At 41.9% G+C, this 24024-nt stretch overlaps 1 protein-coding gene and 1 long non-coding RNA gene across 7 annotated transcripts in view; one reads left to right on the forward strand and one right to left on the reverse strand.

The window, feature by feature from the left end:
• LOC125242811 (NACHT, LRR and PYD domains-containing protein 12-like) overlaps window positions 1-24024 on the reverse strand; it is a 127772-nt gene that overhangs the window by 59224 nt on the left and 44524 nt on the right. For 5 of the 6 annotated variants that reach the window (XM_048151791.1, XM_048151782.1, XM_048151809.1 and 2 more), the window contains exons 5-9: window positions 20080-20253; window positions 19801-19974; window positions 19522-19695; window positions 14120-14293; window positions 13990-14036 (exon numbers count right to left, since the gene is read on the reverse strand). In XM_048151791.1, the coding sequence (XP_048007748.1) occupies window positions 13990-14036; window positions 14120-14293; window positions 19522-19695; window positions 19801-19974; window positions 20080-20253 (743 nt within the window). Of the gene's footprint in view, window positions 1-13989; window positions 14037-14119; window positions 14294-19521; window positions 19696-19774; window positions 19975-20079; window positions 20254-24024 lie in introns of those variants that run through there. The other variant, XM_048151818.1, reaches the window with a different exon arrangement.
• LOC125243806 lies at window positions 2543-3996 on the forward strand. The gene is made up of 3 exons (XR_007179131.1): window positions 2543-2677; window positions 2801-2867; window positions 2962-3996. It is a non-coding gene; the product is annotated as an uncharacterized LOC125243806 (long non-coding RNA).

A 24024-nucleotide genomic window follows, 5' to 3' on the forward strand; every position in this document is an offset into this window, starting at 1 on the left:
TGGCTCTCCGCAACATTTCCGCTAAGAGTGTTGCTGACGCACTGTTTAGTCTAAACTCCCGAGTGGGGATTACGAAAGAAATCCTCACTGATCAAGGCATGGCGTTTATGTCACACACGTTATGCGAACTTTACGAGTTATTGGGCGTTAAATCAATTCGTACCAGCGTCTTTCACCCACAAACGGATGGGCTGGTCGAACGTTTTAACCGCACGCTTAAATCCATGATTCGTAAATTCGTTCAAGAGGACGCCAAAAATTGGGATAAGTGGTTGGAACCCCTGTTATTCTCAGTGCGAGAGGTCCCGCAAGCCTCCACAGGGTTTTCCCCCTTTGAGCTTCTCTTCGGATGCCACCCCCGTGGGGTACTGGACATCCTAAGGGAGACTTGGGAGGATGGACCATCTCAGACCAAAAACGAAATTCAGTATGTGCTGGACTTGAGAACAAAACACCACACTTTGGGGCGGCTATCCATGGAGAATTTGTTACAAGCCCAGCAAAAACAGAGCCAGCTGTATGACAGGGGAACTAAAGTGCTTGTATTGCTCTCCACTTCAAGTTCAAAATTACTTGCAAAGTGGCAAGGACCAATTGAGGTTACACGGCAAATTGGCAAGCTCGATTATGAGGTGATATGTTCCGGTAGGGGAGGAGGACGTCAAATTTACCACCTCAACCTCCTCAAAAAGTGGAATGAGGCAGAATCGGTGATACTGGTGAGGGTGATTAGCGGAGAGGATGATCTCGGGCCAGAGGCGAATATCAAAAAACAATCCCTCACTCTGGCGCCGGGAGGAGATCACCTCTCACCCTCCCAGCTCACTGATTTGACTAAATTACAAGCAGAGTTTGCTGACGTGTTCTCTCCCCTACTGGGCCGTACGGATCTCATTCAGCACCACATCGAGACAGAGCCAGGCGTGGTGATTCGCAGCCGGCCATATAGATTGCCTGAACACAAGAAAAAGGTAGTTCAGGCAGAATTAGGGGCAATGCTTGAAATGGGAGTAATAGAAGAATCTAGCAGTAACTGGGCGAGCCCGATAGTTTTGGTTCCCAAAACAGACGGCTCAGTGCAGTTCTGTGTGGATTACCGCAAGGTGAACGCAGTGTGGAAATTCGACGCGTATCCAATGCCACAGGTGGACGAATTCCTTGACCGGCTCGGTACAGCTCGATTTTATTCGACAATGGACTTAACAATGGGATATTGGCAGAGCCCCTTGTCACCATTATCAGGATAAAACAGGATAAAACGCCAGGAGAAGCAGGAGTGTGTGAGAGAGAGAGGAATTACTGACTGAGAACCTGTGGACTGATCGGGAGATCTTTACTGGAGTGAAGCCCTTCTACGGATGTGGATTATTTGTTGTGCGTTGCACAGACTTTTTGTTGGAAAGTTGTTTTATATAATAAAAGCTCAGTCAGTAGTCAAAGCCGACCCTGTCCTCTTCCTTCCCTACGAACTCGAACTGAATCTTATTACAGTAGGCTACCTTCAGGTAACGTTATCTTCAGATTTCAGCGAGAGCACGACACTCATGAAAAGAATGTGCTTGTTTTTGGTCAAATTCAAATGAAACATCCAGTTGACATTCATTTAAGTTAAATAATAAGCGATCTGGCGCTGGAACGTGTTGTTTTTAAAATGCTGTGTTGCCGCTGTTGTGGAGGAAGGGTGACTCGTGTACATACATGCACATCAATCTATCGCGATTCGCTTTGTCCCTGTTATTGATATACAATCATAAATAAACTTATTTGATCTTAATGAGAAAAAAAAAAATATGCGAGGACAGATTCGAATGATAATTAGAACACAGCTGAACTTCTGACTCTATTAACAAAAATTCTACCACAAGACCAATGGGGAATACTAAAACCCAGTGCGGATTTGACTAAAATATAATAGTAGTACGATACTAATATTGTAATGTAGCTGTAAGGATGAAATTGTAACAAAAAAAGGGGGGGGATGGGGTGTTGTTACTGAGCACCCACTGGCAGAAACATAAATCTGCACCTATGCTCTTATTAATTAGTTTCAGAATGTAAAAATGAGATACATATCAATATTGATCTCAAGGGACAGCAGTTAGCTTGGCTGCATTAACTTACATTACATGCCAGTTAAGCCTTCCGCCACGGTCTCTTCACAGATCGCATTGTTTCGTATTATTTGGTCACATACGTTTTAAAAATTATACTGATATCTAGTCGATGGTTCTAAATAAACTGACAAGCGAAAGCAACGTCTTTCAATAATATTTGTAACTTAATCAGTGGAAATCAACGCTTGCCATTAAGGTAAAGTTAAGACTATTGCGAACCCGCGAGTGTGTTACATGAAGTGTTCATCTTTTTTAATAATTAATGCATTCTTGTTATTTTTGTCGATATTTGTAAGCACAATGTTAGTATTAAACGTGAATGACACTGTTCTGATCATGGCAGCCTGCTCTTGGCAGGTCAAGCACCAACAGGCAAAACACCACAGCTGCGTTTTGCAAAAGCATCGTGACTCGTGTACAAAGTTATCTTTTTTTGGAGTGTTAAATATAGTTTGCATTGTCTGCTGGTAAAAAATTATGTAATAATGTGGATTTTTGTCTCAGCAGATTCCAAGCAGATCCAATCAAAGCTAAGATGCTTCAGTCTTGACCAGCCCTGTCAGGTAATGTGAAATGCCTATGTTCATGTTTTGTGTGTTTATTCATACACATGAAAAATAGAAATTCAAATTCGACATTTGTTCAGTTTTGACAATTTCCTTATATTAACAAACTTTGTTCTTCAGCTTTAAGTGTACCAGCAGGCTGGTTGGGAAGAAGAGTGATTTGAGAGATTTTGTGCAACAGACAAAGGTGTGTAAATTAAGCTGAAGTGTCAGCATCATTTGAAATTATGCATATGAATATTTTTTGTTTTGTTTTTAGTAATCTCTTTATTCATGTTTAGGCTTCTGATGATGAGGACAGCATACGGCCTAGAAAGTGAAGATATGGCACAGCATCCACTGCCCTTCCACCTCCATCCATCCATCCACTGTCAGAATCATCTTGGAGCAGAATTTTGTGATGGTTTTTTGTCATTCTCTAGAAACTGAATTTAAATAAATTGTGGATTAAAAAGTAAGAATTCTTCAAAATAATTTAAATTAAAAAGATATTAAAGTCTTAAAATTAATGCAATAAAATGTGCGCAATTTAATATTTTAAGTTACCTAAATCAATAAATTTTAACTATTTTAACAGATGTTAGTTCAATGAACTAAAACTTTTTATTGCAATACTATTGTAATGTAGCGCTGAAGCAACACAAAACATTATCCACGATTGTGGCTGTCATATTAATAACATTTTAATTGTCTACACTATTGTATTAAAATGTTGTGAATTCTAGTTGCTGTGTTTCGGCGTGTTGTTAGAACGCATCCACAACAGAGCTATTCTGACAACATTACTAGTTAAGTTCATGCGTGCATGATTGTGCAAATATAAGTTACAATATTATGTTTATCTTGTATAAATATATATGAATTACCTTATATAGGATAACTAAGCCCAAAGAATTCAAAACGTTATATTACAAATATATACGATTATAATATGTATAAATAAGACAGTCCCAATCATTAATAAGCTATAGATGATCATCAGTACAATAAAGCTCCGCGGGTTATTTACCTCAACGAAACACATCCTTTATGAGATTAATCAGACACTTATACTTCATAAATTTAATATTACAAGTTTTATCTGCACAAAATGACGCGAATGCACAGGTGCAGCTTGAACTAATAAATGTTTAACACGCTGAAACAACAACAGAGAATTCACAACATTTTATTACAAGTGTTGTAACACTCAGCCTATATCAGGCAGTTTACACAATGTCAACTGGTTCTTTAACCTTTTGTTTTTTAACGTGTTTGAATAAACGTCTCAACAAAATAAACAGAATAAATGTCAACCCAAAGTGTATTATACAAGAAACACCAATATATCAAAACACCAACAACATATTAAACAAAAATGTATGTGTGTTGGAATAGTCCATTTCAGTCCAATGTAAAGTATGTGTGTGTGTCTGTGTGTGTGTGTTGAATCGGCCTCACCGGAAAGGCTTTTAGTCCGGGAGCACGATTAAGTACAGCGTTGTCCTATTCAGAATACCAAAGGTGAAATAATCCAATGGATGTTACTTCCACAACGAGATAACCAGTCACAGACGATGACAAACAAGTAGTGTAGAGCGATCGATCGCGTAATCCACACAGAAGTGAGAGCATCCTCTCTCGAACACCGGCAAACCGGATCCTTTTATCGGATATGATGTCTATAGGCTTGTTTGAGATGCCCCTAGCCTCGCCTGAAATGTAGTCGAGAGTAGGCGGCTGCAGCGAGGGGAGGAGTGAAAAATGTGCAGGCAAGATGGACAGTTCTCCGTTCTCGAAGTGGATCAGGAGGATCAGACACCTACTAGATCAAAGGCGGATATCGCGGGATTCACACTCGTGCTTTTTTGCTGATAAACTGGATGTAATTTCCGTTCTGTTGCTTTTTATATGAATATGAACATAATGAACCCAAAGTACTCGTTGTTTATTTCCATTCGAAAGATGTGCGTATCAATCATTTTTATTTTAATTACAGACACGTTTTTATATATTTTTATAAATCTGATAACTATCACATAACTCAGAGAGAGATCACACTGTCAGAGACTTTAGGAATATTCACACATCATTTATAGCTACACATAAAATCATGGTAGGCTATTAGAGATTTAAAATCAAACATTTTAAAAGAGATCAATACGTCACGTTTGTTTTAACCAATAAGCTTTAAGCTGTGTCGTCAGCAAGTCGTTTCCCATCATGCTTTTGGTCAGGGCAGTCGGTGGAGAGCAACCGTGCTCGACTGCAGAATCCGATGAGGCGGCATTTTGAACAGATCTTGTATCAATTAAGTAACTTTAGATTTGATAAAAAGGGGCAGTTCTTTTAAAATAACTATTTACATCAACTGTTAATATAGTATAAAATTACAGATTTTTGGCCATTGTTATTTTGTACATTTTTATTTATTTATTTATTTATATTTTATTTACAATCTTATGTAGGCCTATATTTAGGATTTTTTTTTTTTTAAACCACACAATAGATCTTGTATCAGTTTAGTGACTTTAGATTTGAGGAAAACAGGGCAGGTCTTAAAAAAGATCTTGTCAGGGTTCTGTCACTTCTGTCTAGTTTATTTCTTGGTTTTGTGACAGAGCTCTGACACTCCCATTCTTGTCCTGTTTTTGTGTGAGCGTACGGTCTCGAGTGTTCTCGAGGCGTGCGCTCTCTTGTCTGCGTGCCCTGTTTTATGTTGGGAGCGTGGCGTTCGGATCCTGGCACTCGTGTCTAGTTTGGTTTCGGTTTCGTGTCGGGATTCGAACACTCACGCTCCCTGTCCTGTTTATTGTGAGCGCGCGGTTTGTGTGTACTTTCACTTGCCGTGCGCTCTTGTCTCATGTTTTGTGTAGCACGCGGTTGTTTCCATCTGCCACGTGCTTTCATGTTGTTTTTGTCTTGTGTTGTGTAGCACGCAGTCTGTGTTTCACGGGCTGCGTGCTCTCATGTTTTGTTTGGTGTGAGCACATGGCTTGTCATGTGTTTTTGTGCCATGTGCTCTCATGTCTATTGTCTTGACCCCGCCCACCTTGTTACCTGATTATTGGTTGATTTGCCCCACCTGTCCTCCCTCGTTACCTGCCTTGTTTGCTCTCCTATTTATTCTCCTTGTGTTTGCAGTCCTGTGCTGGTTTGTTGTCATATTATTCCTTGTGTGTCAAGTCAAGTTCAAGTCTAAGTCAAGTCAGTCGAGTCAAGTTGAGTCAAGTTTAAGTTCTAGTCTGTTTTCCCCCTCGGGGTTGTTTTTGTTGTGTTTTTGTTTTTATTTTTATTATTAAATAAAACCCTTCCTTTCCTGCATATTGAGTCCTTGCTCCTTCCACCTCGAACAACCTGACAGATCTACTTCTTCTACTTACAGCATTAGCTTTCTACTCATTTTAGAGAATTCTGTTACAAACTCATCCATGTCCAGTTCATGTGTTATTGCTTTTTCATGAGCTAAAAGCACAAGGTTTTTTTTCCTCTCATGAAGCATTGTTCGGCGGAATGGTGTCAAAATTCTTGCCAGAGTAGAGAATGAGCTCTCACATGAAGCAGTAGAGACACCCATGACCACAGCAGATACATACAATTTATGAAGACCTGCAAATGCATCTTTGTATTCCTGCAGGAGTTTGCAAACAGCAGAACATTCAGCATCAGATGGAAGTTTTTTGGACAGCATTGGTCTGGCAACAAGAATTTCATTCTGGAGTTCAGTTTTTGCAACCCCTGCAAGACTACAGAGAGGTTCAAGCAACTGGATGTCAAGAAATTTGTTGGATTTTGGCATTAAACCTGAGAGGGCTTGCATCAGCTGTAAATTCTTTGTGGAGTTTCTATCTCTGATACAGCTGTATCTAGTATGTTCAACATCTGTCGTCTTAGAGCTACAGTGGCACATTCAGAACCTGACTGCCCTTCTTGCCCTAAAGGTGAAAAAATGACAGAGTCACCATAGGAGGGATTCACAGTCCTTAGACGTTTTGGTGAGGGCTCAACAGTAGACATGTCAGCGCAGTACTGCTGAAATTCAATGTCATTTTCTCTGAGATTTTTCAGTGCACCATCCCTGCACAACTTCAGCTGCACTGCACAAATCAACATGCTGAGACTGTAGGATGACATTAGCTGGTTTTAAAATGGCGAGAAGATGTATCAGAAATTTGCCAGTTTTAAAAAAATGGCGTCGCTTCAGCTGAGAGAGAAGCCCGGATGATTCTTTTGCAGGGTCAACTGATGCATTATCATCATTGGAAACCTTAAAAAGAATGTTAAGAATGACTTCCTCATTATCCACCACACATTTTGTGACTTCATAATGACTTGTCCAGCGGATTTCCAACAGTCTTTTGAGATACAGGCAATTGTATCTCTGAGAGACAAAATGATGCCTGAAAAAAGAGTGCAGGGAGCCTGACAAGTCAAAGAATCTTTTAGCACAAGGTTCACTTTGAATCGCATGTATGACAGTGAGGTGAAGCTGGTGGTTATAGCAGTGGATGTAGGGGATATGCCTGCCCAACCTTTGTTGTAATAAAGCCTGAACACCACCTCGCACCCCACTCATCACTGATGCTCCATCATAACACTGGCTCATTATATTATCAGCACTGTATCCTGATTCAGACAAGTGTTGTAATATTTCAGTCGTGATGTCATTTTTCCGACCTCATTGCTGCAAATGAATGAGGAGGTGGTCTTCTCGAGGGGAGAGGTGCCGTCATCGCTGCCTGGTGGTTCCGGCCCCGCTCGTGCTGAGGCTCAGCGGCGGCTGAAATCATGGGGCTCACAGGTGGAGCTCGCTGAGGAATTTGAGAGGGGTGTCAATCTTTCTCAAGCCGAAGCGGCTGACGAGGACGAGCTTCTGGCGGATGATGGTGATGTTCTATCTTTGACATCCTCGGACCCAGGAGCGAGTGCTCTCTTGGCTCAAAGCCCCGGAGAGCAGGAGATGGCCGAGGTGGGAAAAGCGGGCAAAACTTTTTGGAGTTGCTGGAGGTTATGGAACGCGCCTCGAGCAGACTGCAGCTGCCCTGGGAGCGCATGAGGAGGGAACCCGCTCGCAGCAGGTTAGACGATCGTTTTCTCTCTACCCATGACCCGGCAACTCTGACGAGCCTTCCATTCCTTCCCGATCTTCATGTTGAGATCGAGAAGGCATGGAAGAACCCGTTCTCGGCCCGAATCCATCAGCATCAGCGAGCAAACTTCGCTGATGTTGAGGGATTGGACGAGCATGGGTACGTGTCGATGCCTCCTGTAGAAGAGACGTTTGCGAACTATCTCACTACGGGGAGTACACCGACACTGAAAGCTCCGGCCCTGCCATCCAAAGCATTGAAGGTGACGTCACGTTTGAATGGCAGGGCTTACGCCGCTGCAGGTCAGGCCGGTGCGGCATTGCACACTATGGCGGTGCTTCTGGCGTATCACGCTGATCTGCTTACGGATCTTGATCAGGGTCAAGGTCTTTCCGCTGAGGCGGTCGCTGAGTTGCGTCGGACCACGGATCTCGCTCTGAGGGCCACCAAACAAACTGCCGCCTCGATCGGTCGATCTATGGTGTGCATGGTGGCCACGGAGCGACATCTGTGGCTCAACTGCGCGGACATCGGGGAGAAAGAGAAACGGTTTCTCCTCGATGCCCTGGTTTCGCCCACTGAACTTTTTGGCACCTCCGTGCAGGCGGTGGTTGAGAAGTTCAGGGAGGCGAAGACGCGCTCCGCGGCGTTTAGATCTTGCATCCCGCTCAGATCCAGCTCTGGGCCCAGACAGCCGGGAGGTCCCGGGCCGTCTCGAGCCGAGGCTCAGAGGCAGGCCCAGAGAGAAAGTGTTGCCACTCGTGCGCCCCCTCCTCCTCAGAGTAAGTCGCAGAGGCGGCGAGACGCCAGAAGGAAGAAGCAAGATCTGAGGGAGGTGATCGTGGAACGGCGCCAGCAGCGCCGGTAATCAATCTCCTCTCTCGCGAGGGCTTATTTCTCACCCTCGCTCTTCCTTTGCCTCCCGGTAGCGTTTGTTGACATCTATATGCTGCGGGCTTTACAGTCGAGCTGATGTTGTGGGCCTATGATGAATATATTTCTGATGGCCCGCCGTCTGGCTTGATAGTTAAAGTGCTTTTGGGCTTATGGAACTTTGGATGTTCCCCTCTGTGACGAATCGGGAAGGAATCTGCGTTCTACGAGCCACAGGAGGTAAGCCAGGTCCATTTTTATTCTCAATATAGACCTTGCTTTTCCTGTATAGCCTCCCATGCATATAGTTGTCATCTGTTCATGTTTTTAAGGGGTTATTTGGGCAAATAATTGTATGTTAGGCTGACTGTTACTAGCAGGCCCTTTATGGTTTTGCCGGCTGGCCGGGTCTCGGGGTTGACTATGACCTCCTGTGTCGTCGGTCTGTTCAGCCTGAACCCTGATAACACTGCCACGAGCTGATGCCACGTGCCTGCTGGGGTTATAGGCCCACGGGGCCTTCCTTAGCGCATGATGGCGTATGTTGTACTCCTCTTGTTTAAAGAGTAGAAAGGTACTTCACCGAGTTCACTGCTCGTTGGTTTGTGTTGGACAGGCTGTTTCGTGGGCACTTGCAGCTGTTAAGTCTTGGTGTTTGCTCCACCTTGATATGCTACAGGGTGTGGCCTTACAGGCCATCCTGGGCTACCGCCGTCTGCATTCAGTTCTAGTTCTCTGGTGAACTCTGGTTATGTTGCAGGCCCTTTTCCCGGCCTCCATGACTATGTGCCCGCTTTACGGTCTGTCTGTTAGGTTGAGCTTCGTACTTCCCTTCGGGGTTAACTGCGTAATTGTGCTTAGCTCCCTAAGCTGGTATGGTTGTAGACTTCGGTGAAGTCTCCCGTAAGACCAGCCCCCCAGGCTGGTTTGTGCTCCCCTGGGTCAGGGGTCTTTAGCTCACAGCCTCCTCAGCACCTTGTTAGCGGCTGAGTAGATCCTTGGATGAGTGGTTGTACTCCCCTCATACGAGGGTCCATAGCGTTTAGCTGAATTCCGCTCTCCAGGATGCCCATCTCTGCGTGTGGGTTTGAGTTGCTTACTGCCCTTTCGCAGTCGCTCTTTCCTGCTCTCCTCTCTGGAGTTTGCGCTTGGAGATTCTGTATATCAGACAAGGTTGGCTTGGCCAGATTTAGCTCCGCTGGATTTGGCTAGGCCTCCTTGGTGGCAACGGGGATGGATTTTTCCCCCCAGTGACTGGCCGAGGTTCCTTTGGTTCCTTGGCCACATTCCCTTAAAGGAACCACCCCCTCTCTGGCTGTTGGTTCCAGATGCTCGAGCAGCCTTGGTAGGCTTTTTTCGGAAGGCCTCTTTTAGGCTCAGCTTGGGCTGTTGGCCGTAGGGAATGCTGTCACTGACAGCCTTGGAGTTCTGCCCCCGGTTTTTCCCTGGAACTGCCGGATGTGTGTCCAGACTTTGGACTGGCATTCTCCTCTAGCATGGCGGCGTGGGTATATCGTTCCCCATTGCGCTGTCAGCGCAGAGTAGAAGTTCCCTTTCGAAAGGGAACGGCTCAGTTTACGTATGTAACCATGGTTCCCTGAGAACAGGGAACGAGACTCTGCGCTTTCATGCCATGCTACGGGATGCCTGCTACAGTCGCTCAAAGACAAAAAGATGTCGGCTGTTTCCCCAGGCGCTCCCTTTATACGTCACGGTTCGCGCTGTTTGACGTGATAGGCTGTCGCCGGCCAATAGGATTGGAGTGTTGTGATTTTTGGCATTTCGAGCACGGGTCACGGAGGACGTTCCCCATAGCGCTGTCAGCGCAGAGTCTCGTTCCCTGTTCTCAGGGAACCATGGTTACATACGTAACCTGAGACGTTTTCATCTTGAATACTTTTTGAGGATCGTGAGTGAACTACTTTACAGAAGGAAATAAACATGAATAAAAAAATAAAAAAAGTGGTAAAAGTTGCAGTAGCTTAACGAAATCTGTATCACGTCAGTTCAATCAATGTTGTTAACATCATTTAACATTATACCTCAGAAAAGCCATTTGTTGACCATAAACTTATAGTCAGCAGCAAGAAAAATAACAAAATGAACTATTTACACAAAACGATCTGGATTAGAAAATTAATTATGTAAGTATAGGTATTATAATATATAATAAAATGGACAAACTGGGTGTGTGTAATCAAACGCATCTTTTTCATTTTATTCAGGAGACTGAACTCGCGCTCTGCTGCCACACTGGAGTGCGCTCACCACCTACTGGACAGGGGTGGGAATTACAGTTACAAGTTACAGCCTCAGTAATCTGTCAAAATGACGGACAGTCTGCAGATTTTTTTCGTCACTGCTAAAAAAAATGCATCAATGACGGAAAATTTTCAGCTAACGCAACCTTTGAGATTATATATTTTATACATGCCACACTACCGCCGGTGACACTCCACGACCACGGTAGCGTGGTTGTCATGCCGACCGTTATAGCCCTAAGTGAGGCATACAGTTTATTGGTAATTTAGCACTTTTCTTATTACTTGAATATCGGATCAGATCGGTATCGGCCGATACTGAAACCCAGGTATCGGTATCGGAAGCGAAAAAGGCAGATCGGTGCATCCCTAACTGAAATACTACATGAACCTGCCTCCTGTGGAGGATTTCTCTATCACCCCAGAGCTGAACTTGAGACACGCTGACAGGCAGGAGTGGACTCTATTGACCAGCCACCACTGAAACACGTATAAGAACATTTTGATGTGTACTGAACTAACATTACATTTCCTCTAAAGCTGAATGCACAGTTATGTTCACATTATGTAGTGATACGCTACTTAAATCATCTTTGAGAGAAAATGAGCCCCTGGTGGTGACCGACACTGATAACTAGTTAAAAACGCCTCATAAACTGGCCAAATCATGTTTCTCTGTAAATCTAGTGTGATGTTTGTTTGGGGCATAAAATATATCATTAACCTGATAGAAAAACAATTAAAGTCTATGAGATGAGCTCAGTAATATAATCAAACAAATGTGTGTGTTTTTAAATCTAAACCTCTTTCACATACTCGATTTATCTTCTCCTACCCTCCTTTGACAATGTGGAACTGAAAATTAAAATCTCTTTACATCTGGAAAGAAATTCCTCACTTCAGCAACCTTTAATAAAAGTCTCATACAAGTGCTCCAGCTTCTTATCAGTGCTTCAGTGCTTCCAGATTCTGTCACTACACAATCCCTGCTTCTCTGGCCTTCCATCCCCACAACATCATTTATTTCAGAGATTTGCACTTCAGCATCTCCTTCAACCAGGTCTGTAGCTAACCATTATTGTGGTAATCCAGCAATCGTTCGATTATTCTAACGATTACTCGAGTAATTCGAGGTTACAGATATTTAAATACACATAAGTACTAGAGACAATACATTTAGAGTTTGTAAAATATACACTGATGTCTATGGAAGCTGCAATAATAATCCTGTCCATTATAATTAGACGACGCGTTATATTCATATCAGATACATATTAAATACTGTGAGTAAGGCAAGCAACTATAAAGTTTACCCTGTTCTTTTCCCAATTCACTGCATACTTACATCCATCCATGTATTTTGAAAGAAGTGGATGAATTCACGTGTTGTAGATCTGACAGATCTATTCTCCTGACCCCGGCATAAACAAACATAGCGACGCTCGTCGCGCATATAGCTCAACTACTAATACGATCATTATAAAGTTGCTTACACAACAAAACACATTCACTTACACATATGACTTAAAATAAATATATAACATAATAATAATAATCGATTCATGTAAAGTATGAAAATCAATTAATCGTATGGTTATATTGAACAAAACTGTCAAAATACATAATGTATTGAATTGTACAACTAATGTTCTTTATGATTTATAACAAATGCCCACAGAGGGGGCCAGTGGCCTGACGACTGTTTTTACACTTTACAGCGTGATCTAATCCTTGTTTAATATTAGCTTACAACATTTATTTAAAATGTCCAATTAACCTTTAATATTTGGCCATTTCTTGAACAAGAACATGTGGACTTAAAAGAGGGCTTAAACTTTTATTTTGAAATCCCAAAACATGCTGTATAATGTATTCTCCTGCTTTTGCTAAGGTTTATAGATGACTTACCTTACAAAACTGATTAAATGTTGCACATCATATGCAGAGATGGAGTTTGAGATGCGCCACTCATGTAAATGATATCAGTTCATGTGAAGCTGCATTTACTGTGAACGAGCCGCTCTGAGACACACATAGATAACCTACATGCATGTAATTACAGGGCATATATATTAAACCTGCAGCACAAACATTTATTTAATTAATTCGCAGCCTTTGTAAATTCACAATAGCATTATGCTTTATTTTGATTTTTAAATGGGTTTAATATCGTGCAGCCTTAAAAAACGGTCTAATTTGCACAACTGTCAAAATACATATAATGTATTGAATTGTACAACTTATGTTCTTTATGTATTACAACAAATTCCTGCCGAGGGCACCAGTGGCCTGATGATTGTTTTTACACCCTAAACGCAATCTAATCCTTGTTTAATATTGGCTTACAGCATTTATTGATTTATTTCAAATGTCCAATTAATCTTTAATATTTGGCCATTTCTTTACGACAGAAATGCTACAACCACTGTAATTTCTTGAACAAGAACATGTGGATTTAAAAGAGGGCTTAAAATTTTATTTTGAAATCGCGAAACATGCTGTATAATGTATTCTCCTGCTTTTGCTAAGGTTTATAGATGACTTACCTTACAAATCTGATTAAATGTTGCACACTGTGTTTCCAGATGAGCATTAAAAGCAATTCAAACTCACAGCATATGCAAAGATGGAGTATGAGACGCGCCACTCACGTAAATGACAACAGCTCTAACATGACAAGATAACCTTACATGGCTGAGAGCACCACATAAAAAAAAACCTCATCTCACCTGTGCTTACATAATATATATAAGACTTGCCTTCATACATGCATCAAACCGACACATTAAGATTCCGCAAGTTTAAAAATTAAATACTTGTTGCCTAAATGACAGCACATGTTTCAAATACTTGTCGCTAATTGTTCATCTAGTTGTTCATCCTTGAGAAAAACCACCACTGCTTTGTTCATTCAGGACGCAGAAACAATATTCTCATGTCCCACACATTCGGCCACCTCCAACAGCACATCTTCCACAGGCTCTCCAGCATTCATGACACACCTGATGCTGTGATGGAGTGACAGAGATGACACCTACACACTCACGTGTGACGCCATCTCAGTTTGTGTGTGTGAGTTTGAGAGAGTGTGTGTTTGTAGACCTACACTTTCGTAGTCCTGCTGTCATCATGACCTCTCCTCCATGATCCACACTATAAACACACAAACACACATTAACGTAGATCTGCATCATTCACAGACACGTTCAGTTTGTCATTATTAGTGTTTGACATACTTGAGTATCTGCAGTTTATAGTTTGGATCCTCCAGTTTGTGGTTGAGCAGCTGCACTCCTGATTGTCCTGGGTGATTGTAGCTCAGATCCAGGTCTCTCAGGTGTGAGGGGTTTGAACTCAGAGCTGAAGACACATAACCACAGCCTTCATCTGTCACCATACAGCCAGACAACCTGCAGACACACAACAGTCAGATCATCTACAGACACAAACAGTCAGATCATCTACAGACACACACATTGAGATCATCTACAGACACACACACAGTCAGATAATCTACAGACACACACGCAGTAAGATCATCTATGGACACACACAGTCAGATCATCTACAGACACACACACAGTCAGATAATCTACAGACACACACACAGTAAGATCATCTACGGACACACATAGTCAGATCATCTACAGACACACAACATTCAGATCATCTACAGACACACACAGATCATCTACAGACACACAACATTCAGATCATCTACAGACACACACAGATCATCTACAGACACACAGAGTCAGATCATCTACAAACACACACAGTCAGTTCAGATCATCTACAAACACACACAGTCAGTTCAGATCATCTACAGACACACAGTCAGATCATTTACAGACACACGCAGTCACATCATCTACAGACACACACAGTCAGATCATCTACAGACACACACAGTCAGACCATCTACAGACACCAGACACACACAGTCAGATCATCTACAGACACACACAGTCAAGTCAGATCATTTACAGACACACACAGTCAGATCATGTACAGACACACACAGGCGGACCATGTTGAAAATCCCTATGAGACTGTTGATGTCACTGAAGCCCTACCCACTTTGACAGCTGCAGCCTGTTGTGACCTGTTGTGGAGTATCCTAAGAGTCATTTACATGGTCCTTCGAGCCAAAGCTGAGTGTTCCAATGGACCAAGATCGATCAATCAACCAATGCCATGTATCATCTTGTCGACAGTCTTCAAGACAGACCAATCCTCCAGTATATCTTGAGGACTCTGAGAGGATACTTCCTAGTTCAAAGCCCTCTCCTACTAGTCCTTTAGTTTCCTCAGCCCCAGTCTAGAGCAGTACCTGATCTATTGCTATCTCTTACTGGAGATGAAGGAGCTTGTTATGGAATTGGGCCAAAGTGTGAAGCACATAAATAGTAAAGTTAATTGTATGTGCTCTTCAGAGATCATATGGTCCTGCTGAACTTGATGGTAATTCCATTAGGAGAGAGTTTCATGAATTTTGTGATGCCTCTGAACAAGTTATAGGTCAGTAGCCTACCTGAGCATTGTAAACCATAAGAGTAATGTTCTAGTCTCCTTTGTGATGGCACAATCAAGAGTTGTCCCTCCTAAATCAAATCCCATACCTCATCTTGAATTGTGTGCTGACCACACCGAGGTTCAGTTAGCAAATTTGTTGCAGAGGGAACTTGACCTGCTTAATCAGCAAACAAAACTGTGGTCGGATTCAATGGCTTTCCTCAACTGGACTCATTCTGATTAGGGATGTCGACTAACACAAATTTCCATGATCGGTCGCTATTTAAATTAACAATCAATTAATCGATTAATCGCTAACTTTATTACTACAATATGCGTCTACTGTAGTGGCATATAACCAACATCATGACAGGGTGTGCAAATGCTGCTCAAAACACCATGTTCCTCAACAAAGAATGACAAGGGATTTCAATCTAAATAAAGGGCTAGTAAGATTGTAAAATGAGTCGATGTGATTAATCATATATTAAATTAAATATTTAATAATCAAATATAACGACTAATACAACATGTCAACAATGTCGCCTCAGGTGCGTGCTTGTCAGAATGTGTACTGTTGTGAACGCACTCTTCCTGGAACAACGCACTTAAAAAAGGCATCTAAACCCAATGAATTCACAACAATTTATTAAAATAGTTTTGTCATTGATGTTATGTAATATGACAGTCCCAATCATAGTCTTTTTTAGTTGTGCATTGCTATTTGAGCTGTGCAAGCTGAAGCTGAAGCTGATCAAGGCACGCATTAATTCTTAACCAGATGCATCCTATATGAGATAAATCAGATAGCCTATAGATAGGCCTGCACAAAATAAACAAAATATTACAACTTACATTTGCACAAAACAAAAGGCTGTGAATGCGCAAACTTACAGTCATGATGAAGGTGCAACTCTAGCTGTAAAATGTAAAATGTAAAATTTTCCCCGTGTCTGCTTTACATGTTTCGCAGTTGAGCAGCATACACGCTCATGAACATGCTTAATCGACGATCGATTAGTTTTATCAATTAAATGTATTATCGACAAATAATCAATCGTCGATTAATCAACGACATCCCTAATTCTGATACATGTCGCTACAGTATTTGTTGCTAATCGCATTACTGAAATCCTAGAACAGGGGTCTCCAAACTCAGTCCTAGAGGACCACTGTCCTGCAGAGTTTGGGGTTGGAGCTAAACTCTGCTGGACAGTGGCCCTCCAGGAAAGAGTTGAGTTTGGAGACTCCTGTCCTAGAGCACTCTACTCCTGAACAATGGCACTATGTTGACACGAACAGCAATCCAGCTGATGACATCACCAGAGGCAAGAGCCTTACTGATCTAGCCAAGCTTAACCATTGGAGTCTAGGTCCTTCTTTCCTTTATTCTGACCAAGATCAGTGGCCAAGATTCCCTGACAGGATTGAAAACTCAATTGATGCTGCAGAGCTAAGAAAGCCTTTGTTCTGTGGCCTCACTAAAGCTGAAGAGAACCCTTTGACTTTAAATGTTCAGCAATATAAATCATGAAATGAGCTCACTCTTCTATGACAAGACTCAAATTCAACTTCTCCTCTTGCAACAGACCCAAAGAAAGGATTTTGAAAGGAGTGGGAATTTTTCCCCATCTAAATGTTTTTTGTTTTGTTTTTGTTTTTTCATCTAGTAGTCAACTATATAATATTTCATCTAAGTTTTATCTCCTCAAGACTGTGTTGTATTATATCAAGAAAATGCAATTACCCTGCCTCCTTGTTAAGGTTTTGGATGTCTGTTGCTACACATTTGGCCAATGTATTAAATATTAGGTATTGCTTACAATATTACTGTTATTTATATTTGTTTTTTTCTAAGAAATGTATTATATTGTATGGCCAGAGATGTACAGTTAGATATGTGTGTGGCTGTTTACAAGAAGGAGGAGCAGAACTGGACTGCAAATCACAGAGGTGTGTGTGGTTCTATGTGTGTGTGCTCAAGGACATGGAGAACTGTGGTTCTACTCCAAGAACCTTATAAGGACATCAGCCATCTTGGCTGAGTTTACTGGAGTCCAAGGACACAAAAGCCAGACAGCTTGCTCCTGCGAGGCCTTGAGAAGTGTCTGGAAACTTTGGGAAAGTTACAACGTACGTCAATCAAGAAGATAACGTAACGTCTGTGATAAACAACATGAGTATAAAAGACTGATGAGCTGATTGCCTCTTCGGATACTGATACGTCAGTACCCCCGATGCCTAGGAGCCCAGAGCTGAGGACAAGAAACCCCAAGCTGAAGATGGGAAGCCCAGCGCTGACTACACCTTTGACTCAAGAGTGATTACTGTATTTTATACTTCAATGATGAAGTTTTATTTGCCTTTACATTTTTGTTTATTATAAAAAGAAAAGTAACCAATTAAAAGAAATTTAATTGATTACAAAAGCTGCCTACCTTGATTATATATTTACTTGATTTATAGTGTTTTAAGACTTTGAACAAGAACGTACCACAGAGGAGTCTTCTGACCAAATTGTAAATAATTTAAAATGCTTATAATTTAGGCCAGACTCGACTTACTTGACCTAACCTGAGAATAATAAATAATAAGGTTAAAAGGTGTTAAGATCAAAATACACACCGCAAAACAACTGAGAAGAGATAGGGACTACTTTTCAAATGTCAAACCACTAGGTGAGTTCATGTAAAACTGCTGACTAGTGTTGATGCTGACAGTTTCTTGATGTCACTACATCACTTTGTAGCTCGTTGAGGACAACCTTATGAAGTGATCAGCGATCAAGAAACTCATTTTCATGGGGGTGAAAGTGAGCTGAAAAGTGCCTTTGACCAGCTAAGTCCAGTCTTACAGGAAAAGTTGTGGAATCATCAAATCAAATTCACCTACAATCCCCTTTATTAAGCGTGGGAATCTTTAGGCACCTCATGATCTGATCCGATTCCGATTCTGGGAGTCACAATCCGATCCAAAACGATTCTTGATCCACTTTTTTCTTATTAATTCGTTTCATAAACTTATTTTTTTAATTTGACACATAGTCTATGTAATTATAAGATCTTTTTAAATAATTACTAGCTTAAAAAATAATGAATAAAATTGTATGTTAAGATTTTTAAATATAGGCTATAAACAGCTTCAAAACATAAAAGCAAGTAGGCTAGTCTATAATAAAGAGGAACAACGAAACATTACAAGAAATAAACAAAGAGTGCTTTCAGTATTTAAGAGTATCTGAATGTTTTCCATTCAAAATCTGTGAGGGATTTTTCTGTTTCTCAGCTTTACTGTTGTTTGATTATTACTGACGTCATCATAGACAGAGGAAGAATAAGCTGAATTCATAATAATGCACAGATCTCTCTTGAAATATAAGATGTTTTGTCCTGTCTGTTTAATCCCTTAAGATATCTAACTGACTTTGTTTACATTAATTTCACGTCATAAAAGCATTTTGAGATGCAAGTAGGCTACATTTAAACACTTAAACAGAGTCACACAGCCACTTGCGTGAGCTCCCTTCATAAAACGCACGTGGAAATTGAAAGCAGCCTTCTGTCAGTGAGTTTCAAATTTATAAAATATAAGCCCATAGCACTCTAAACAACATAAATAATGCCCTTGTAGAGCATTTTTAAGGAAAATAAGCCGACCAGCAGGCAAGAACCCAACCCGTATTCAGTTCATTCCTATGGAAGCTGAGCATCTTCAGGCTCGTGAGAGTGAAGTTCAACATCCATAAGAATGAGTTGAAAACACTCTCTCTCACTCTGCTCTGCACCGTATATGCACACGCAGCGTCATCTCGCAACTGCGGTTAAAAATAAGCTCAGAATCAATTCTGAAATCCGATCTATCAAGGCTGCACTTCGAGCTACTTTAGGAAGTTGTAACAGAAGAGGTCCTAACAACTGTATTTGGCAAAGTTTAAGAAATATAGAATTCTAAAACTTTAGGATATGTCTCTTCTAGTGTGCATGATTTGGATCCTGCTACTCCCAATTTGCTAAATTTTGCCCAATTTGCTGACAAATACACACACACACACAGATCATCTACAGAGACACATGAACATTGTGGCCGTCTGACTGTAAATTATTTCTAATATGTTCTTAAATACCTCAGTATCTGCAGCTGACAGTTTGGACTCTTCAGTCCATCAGAAATGAAGTTGACACCAGAGTCCTGTAGGTCATTGTTACTCAGATCCAGCTCTCTCAGGACAGAGTTTGAGGATTGTAGAGCTGAAGACACAGTTTCACAATGCTGATCTGAGAGATTACAGCCAGCAAGACTGAAAGAGAGCAGAAAACACACATCAACAGACGGATCATCTACAGACACACATGAACATTGTGTCCGTCTGACTGTACTTTATCCATTATATGTTCTTAAATACGTCAGGATCTGCAGCTGACAGTTTGGACTCTTCAGTCCATCAGAAATGAAGTTGACACCAGAGTCCTGTAGGTCATTTTTACTCAGATCCAGCTCTCTCAGGACAGAGTTTGAGCATTGTAGAGCTGAAGACACAATTTCACAATGCTGAGCAGTGAGATTACAGCCAGCAAGTCTGAAAGAGAGCAGAAAACGCACATCAACAGACAGATCATCTACAGGGACACATTAACATTGTGACCGTCTGACTGTACTTTAACCATTATATGTTCTTAAATACCTCAGGATCTGCAGCTGACAGTTTGGACTCTTCAGTCCATCAGAAATGAAGTTGACACCAGAGTCCTGTAGGTCATTTTTACTCAGATCCAGCTCTCTCAGGACAGAGTTTGAGGATTGTAGAACTGAAGACACAATTTCACAATGCTGATCTGAGAGATTACAGCCAGAAAATCTGGAAGAGATGAAATATTAAATAAATAAATAAATAAAACAATAAAGACATGTACAGTGGGTTTCCAGTTTTCTGCCCTCAGGAATGTAGGATGACATGATCTGAACACTGAAACAATACTATGAGCTCCTGAGAGTGTGATAATCTGATCACTTTATCATTCAGATTAATATCTGAAATCAGATGAGCTCCTGACTGTTTCTTCAGAATATTAGAAATTTTGAAAAATGTAATAAAGTTTTCTGAAGGTATAAAATAAAAATGTCTTGACAGACTCTGAGAGACAGCTGTGCATTTACTTATTTACCATTTTTTACTGGATTAAATCGTTATTGCCAAATTGTTAATTTGATAAGTATTTTTATTTTCCCACTATTTGGTGGTTCAGTTGTATTAGTTTGAGTCAATGGTGTTCACAGGCACAGTAACTTGCTTTGCTTTATTTTGTTTTATTAAATTTATTCAACATCACAGCCATTCAAGATGACATGTTGAATAAATTCTTGATAGGTAGTTTAAGCTTTACAGTGATGAAGAGACAGAGATTAATACACTGAGTTATGTATGTGGAAATCAAATCCTTTAAAATTATGTTAACGAAATAAAAGAGCTCTTAATGAGTGCGTGTAATGCCGAGTTCAGACTGCACGATTTTAGCCCCGATTTTGGCTCGCCGACAGGTTTTGAGAAATCGCAGACAAATGCCCGAAATCACAGGCAAATCGGTGCTCGTTCACGCGAGTGACAATCACGCAGTGTGAATGAGCAAAGACGCGATCTGAGAGAATCGCCGACGAGTCGCCGACGCCCGTGAGATATTTGGCATGCTAAATATCTGGACCTGTCGGCGATTCAAAATCCTGCTGTGTGAAAAGTGTTCTGACTGAAAACTACATCGGCGATGACCGACAGCCAATGAGAGAGCAAGATACAGAGCAGCGGGGAGTTCGGGGAGGAGTTATAGACCACAATATCAGCAAGCATGGCTTTATTCACATAAACATTACAATTCTATCAAACGGAAACAAAGCACAAACATTTGCTTGACCATCCGCAACAGCAGCACATTTACCTCCAACTCTCGTTGCAGAACACACAATCCACAGTCTCCCCAACCGTTTCCTCCTCCATATTTTTCTTTTCTTTTTCTTATATTCGCTGCAAATCAGCGCACAGGCAACTCGTATTGCATTACAGTTTTTAATAATAATAATAACTCCTGCACGCGTGATATCGCGTTGTTTCCTTGTCACATCTCGCGTGTGTTTGGTTGTGAAACGTAGTTCGCGTGCCAGACAGTTGTCGGCGATTCTTCCTATTGTAAAGTCATGCAGTGTGAAACCTTCTGTCGCCGATCCATCGTGCAGTATGAACACAGCAGTGACTGAATGCTGGCCAAGATAGTCATGCAGTGTGAAAAGAACAGTGACCCGATTACTTTGAAAATCGTGCAGTCTGAACTCGGCTTTAGGGGTTGCACCGACTAACCGACTTTAATGCTCAACTTTAATAACGTTGACTAGTCGCTGGTCATGGCCTATAGAGGGCGCAACAGGATCAGAAATCTTTTAAGTCCACATTTATGCCCTGTATTAAACAGTTAATGACAAATAAATGCAATCTCCAAGAGCGCTCACTTGGACATTACTTCCTGTTTGTTGCTGCCGCGCTGTTTGAGCTAGAGCTCTGTCGAGCTGATTCCTAATTGCTTGTTTTTCTCTCTTAAAATCAAACTTATAACCTATCACTCTTTCTTTTTTGGCAGAGGAGCACATCCCAACATTATTTTATATAAAAAACACTCGGATTACCTTGATATCACTAGTTTTATCCGACTTCCCGAACATTCGCTATTAGCTTTAGCACGTTAGCAATAGCGGCGTGGTCACACTAGCGATTTGTACTTTTCTCTCACTATTTTATTGTTCATCTATTCTAATGGCGAGTGTATTGGATGTTTCTCTACCTTTGTGTGCAGGTGAGGACACGTTTGAGCTGCATGCAGTGCAGTTGGAACTGGAGGCCGTGAAGCGACAGATTTGGACCCTTCTCGAGAAGCAGGCCGAGCTACGTGAGCAGCAGACAGCGCTGGAAACATCCCGTGCTGACGCTCACCAGTCCTCGGTAAGTTTGCAGCGTGATATTAACACTCCTGCTTCCTCTACGCCATGTGTTTCTCTGCACAGAGCCCGAGCACTCAGAACGCGTTCATCCCAGCCCTCATTCACTCCGGCGCCGTCACACCAGGGACCTTGGGTGCTTCAGCAGCAGAAGACGCGAGCCAGGCCTCGGACCAGGACCTCTCCTCCGCAGCCGCCCCCAGTCTTCGAGGTCTCGACGCGGAACCGCTTCTCCCCTCTTCGCGAGGTGGAACACGACGTCGTGGTCATCGGAGACTCCAGCGTCCACCACGTACACGCTACCACAGCCAAAGGTAAGGTGCGCGGTCACTGTTTTCCTGGTGCTCATGTTCTCGATGTCGCTGCACAGGTTCCCCCGATCCTCAACGGTGCTGAGACCATCGGAGCTGTAGTGCTGCACACGGGGGTGAACAACACCAGGCTGCGGCAGACGGAGGTGCTGAAGCAGGACTTCAGGAGCCTGATCGAGACGGTTGCTCGATTGCTCCTCCTGCTCGATTGCTCCTGTCTGCCTCGCTGCTGGTGTTTGCGTCTCAGTATAGCTTTGTTTTCTCTTACTATTATTGAATCTCTTACTTTTATTCATTGTTGCTTATATTACTATTATTGCCTACCACATTAATCTGACGTCGCTAGCTTGTAATCTTTGAATCTAAATCGCTGTTACAACGCGTTTGCATCTCGCTTGTTAACTTGTTATCAGTCTTGCACGCTCCTTTTTCAACGCGTTCATCAAACAGCTGGTGTTTGCGTCTCCGTATAGCTTTGTTTTCTCTTACTTTTATTAATTTTTGCTTATATTATTATTGCCTACCACATTAATCTGACGTCGCTAGCTTGTAATCTTTGAATCTAAATCGCTGTAACGCGTTTGGATCTCGCTGGTTAACTTGTTATCAGTCTCGCACGCTCCTTTTTTAACGCGTTCATCAAACAGCTGTGGTAACTCGGATCGGATCAGTCTACAAACACGGTGAGTCATGTCATCCTCTCCCTCTGTTATCTTGTGCTCAGTCTGTCACATGTTCAGTGTAGCTCTCTCTGTCAGCGACGAGGGATTTACATGTCATAAATGTAGGGAAATAGTCAGGCTGACAGAGAGAATCTCAGAATTAGAGACACGCATCCAAACTTTAATCAAGGATAGTAAAAATGTAGGGGCCTCAGATACTGTTTTGGATGCGACTAGCTTAGTGAACTCTGTACATTGTTCGGTTCCGGCTGTAGAGCCCGTGCAGCAGGGCACTTGGGTAACAGTGAGGCGGCCTAGCCATGGAAAACACCACTCTTCCGTTCCATTAAGAACATCAAACAGGTTCTCCCCACTCAGTGACGCACCCACTGAGAATTCTGTTGAAAGTGCCCTAGTCATTGGCGATTCTATTACACGGAACGTGAAAATAGTGACACCAGCCACCAAAGTCACATGTTTGCCGGGAGCCAGAGCACCTGACATCAAAGCAAATTTAAAAGTGCTGGCTAATGCTAATCGTAAATACTCTAAAATTATTATTCACGTCGGCACAAATGATGTTCGACTTCGGCAGTCGAAGATCACTAAAATTAACATTAAAGAGGTGTGTGAACTCGCAAGTACAATGTCAGGAGAAGTAATTTGTTCTGGCCCTCT

Source organism: Megalobrama amblycephala, linkage group LG1, assembly GCF_018812025.1.
Source record: "Megalobrama amblycephala isolate DHTTF-2021 linkage group LG1, ASM1881202v1, whole genome shotgun sequence".
NCBI classification, from domain to species: Eukaryota; Metazoa; Chordata; class Actinopteri; order Cypriniformes; family Xenocyprididae; genus Megalobrama; species Megalobrama amblycephala.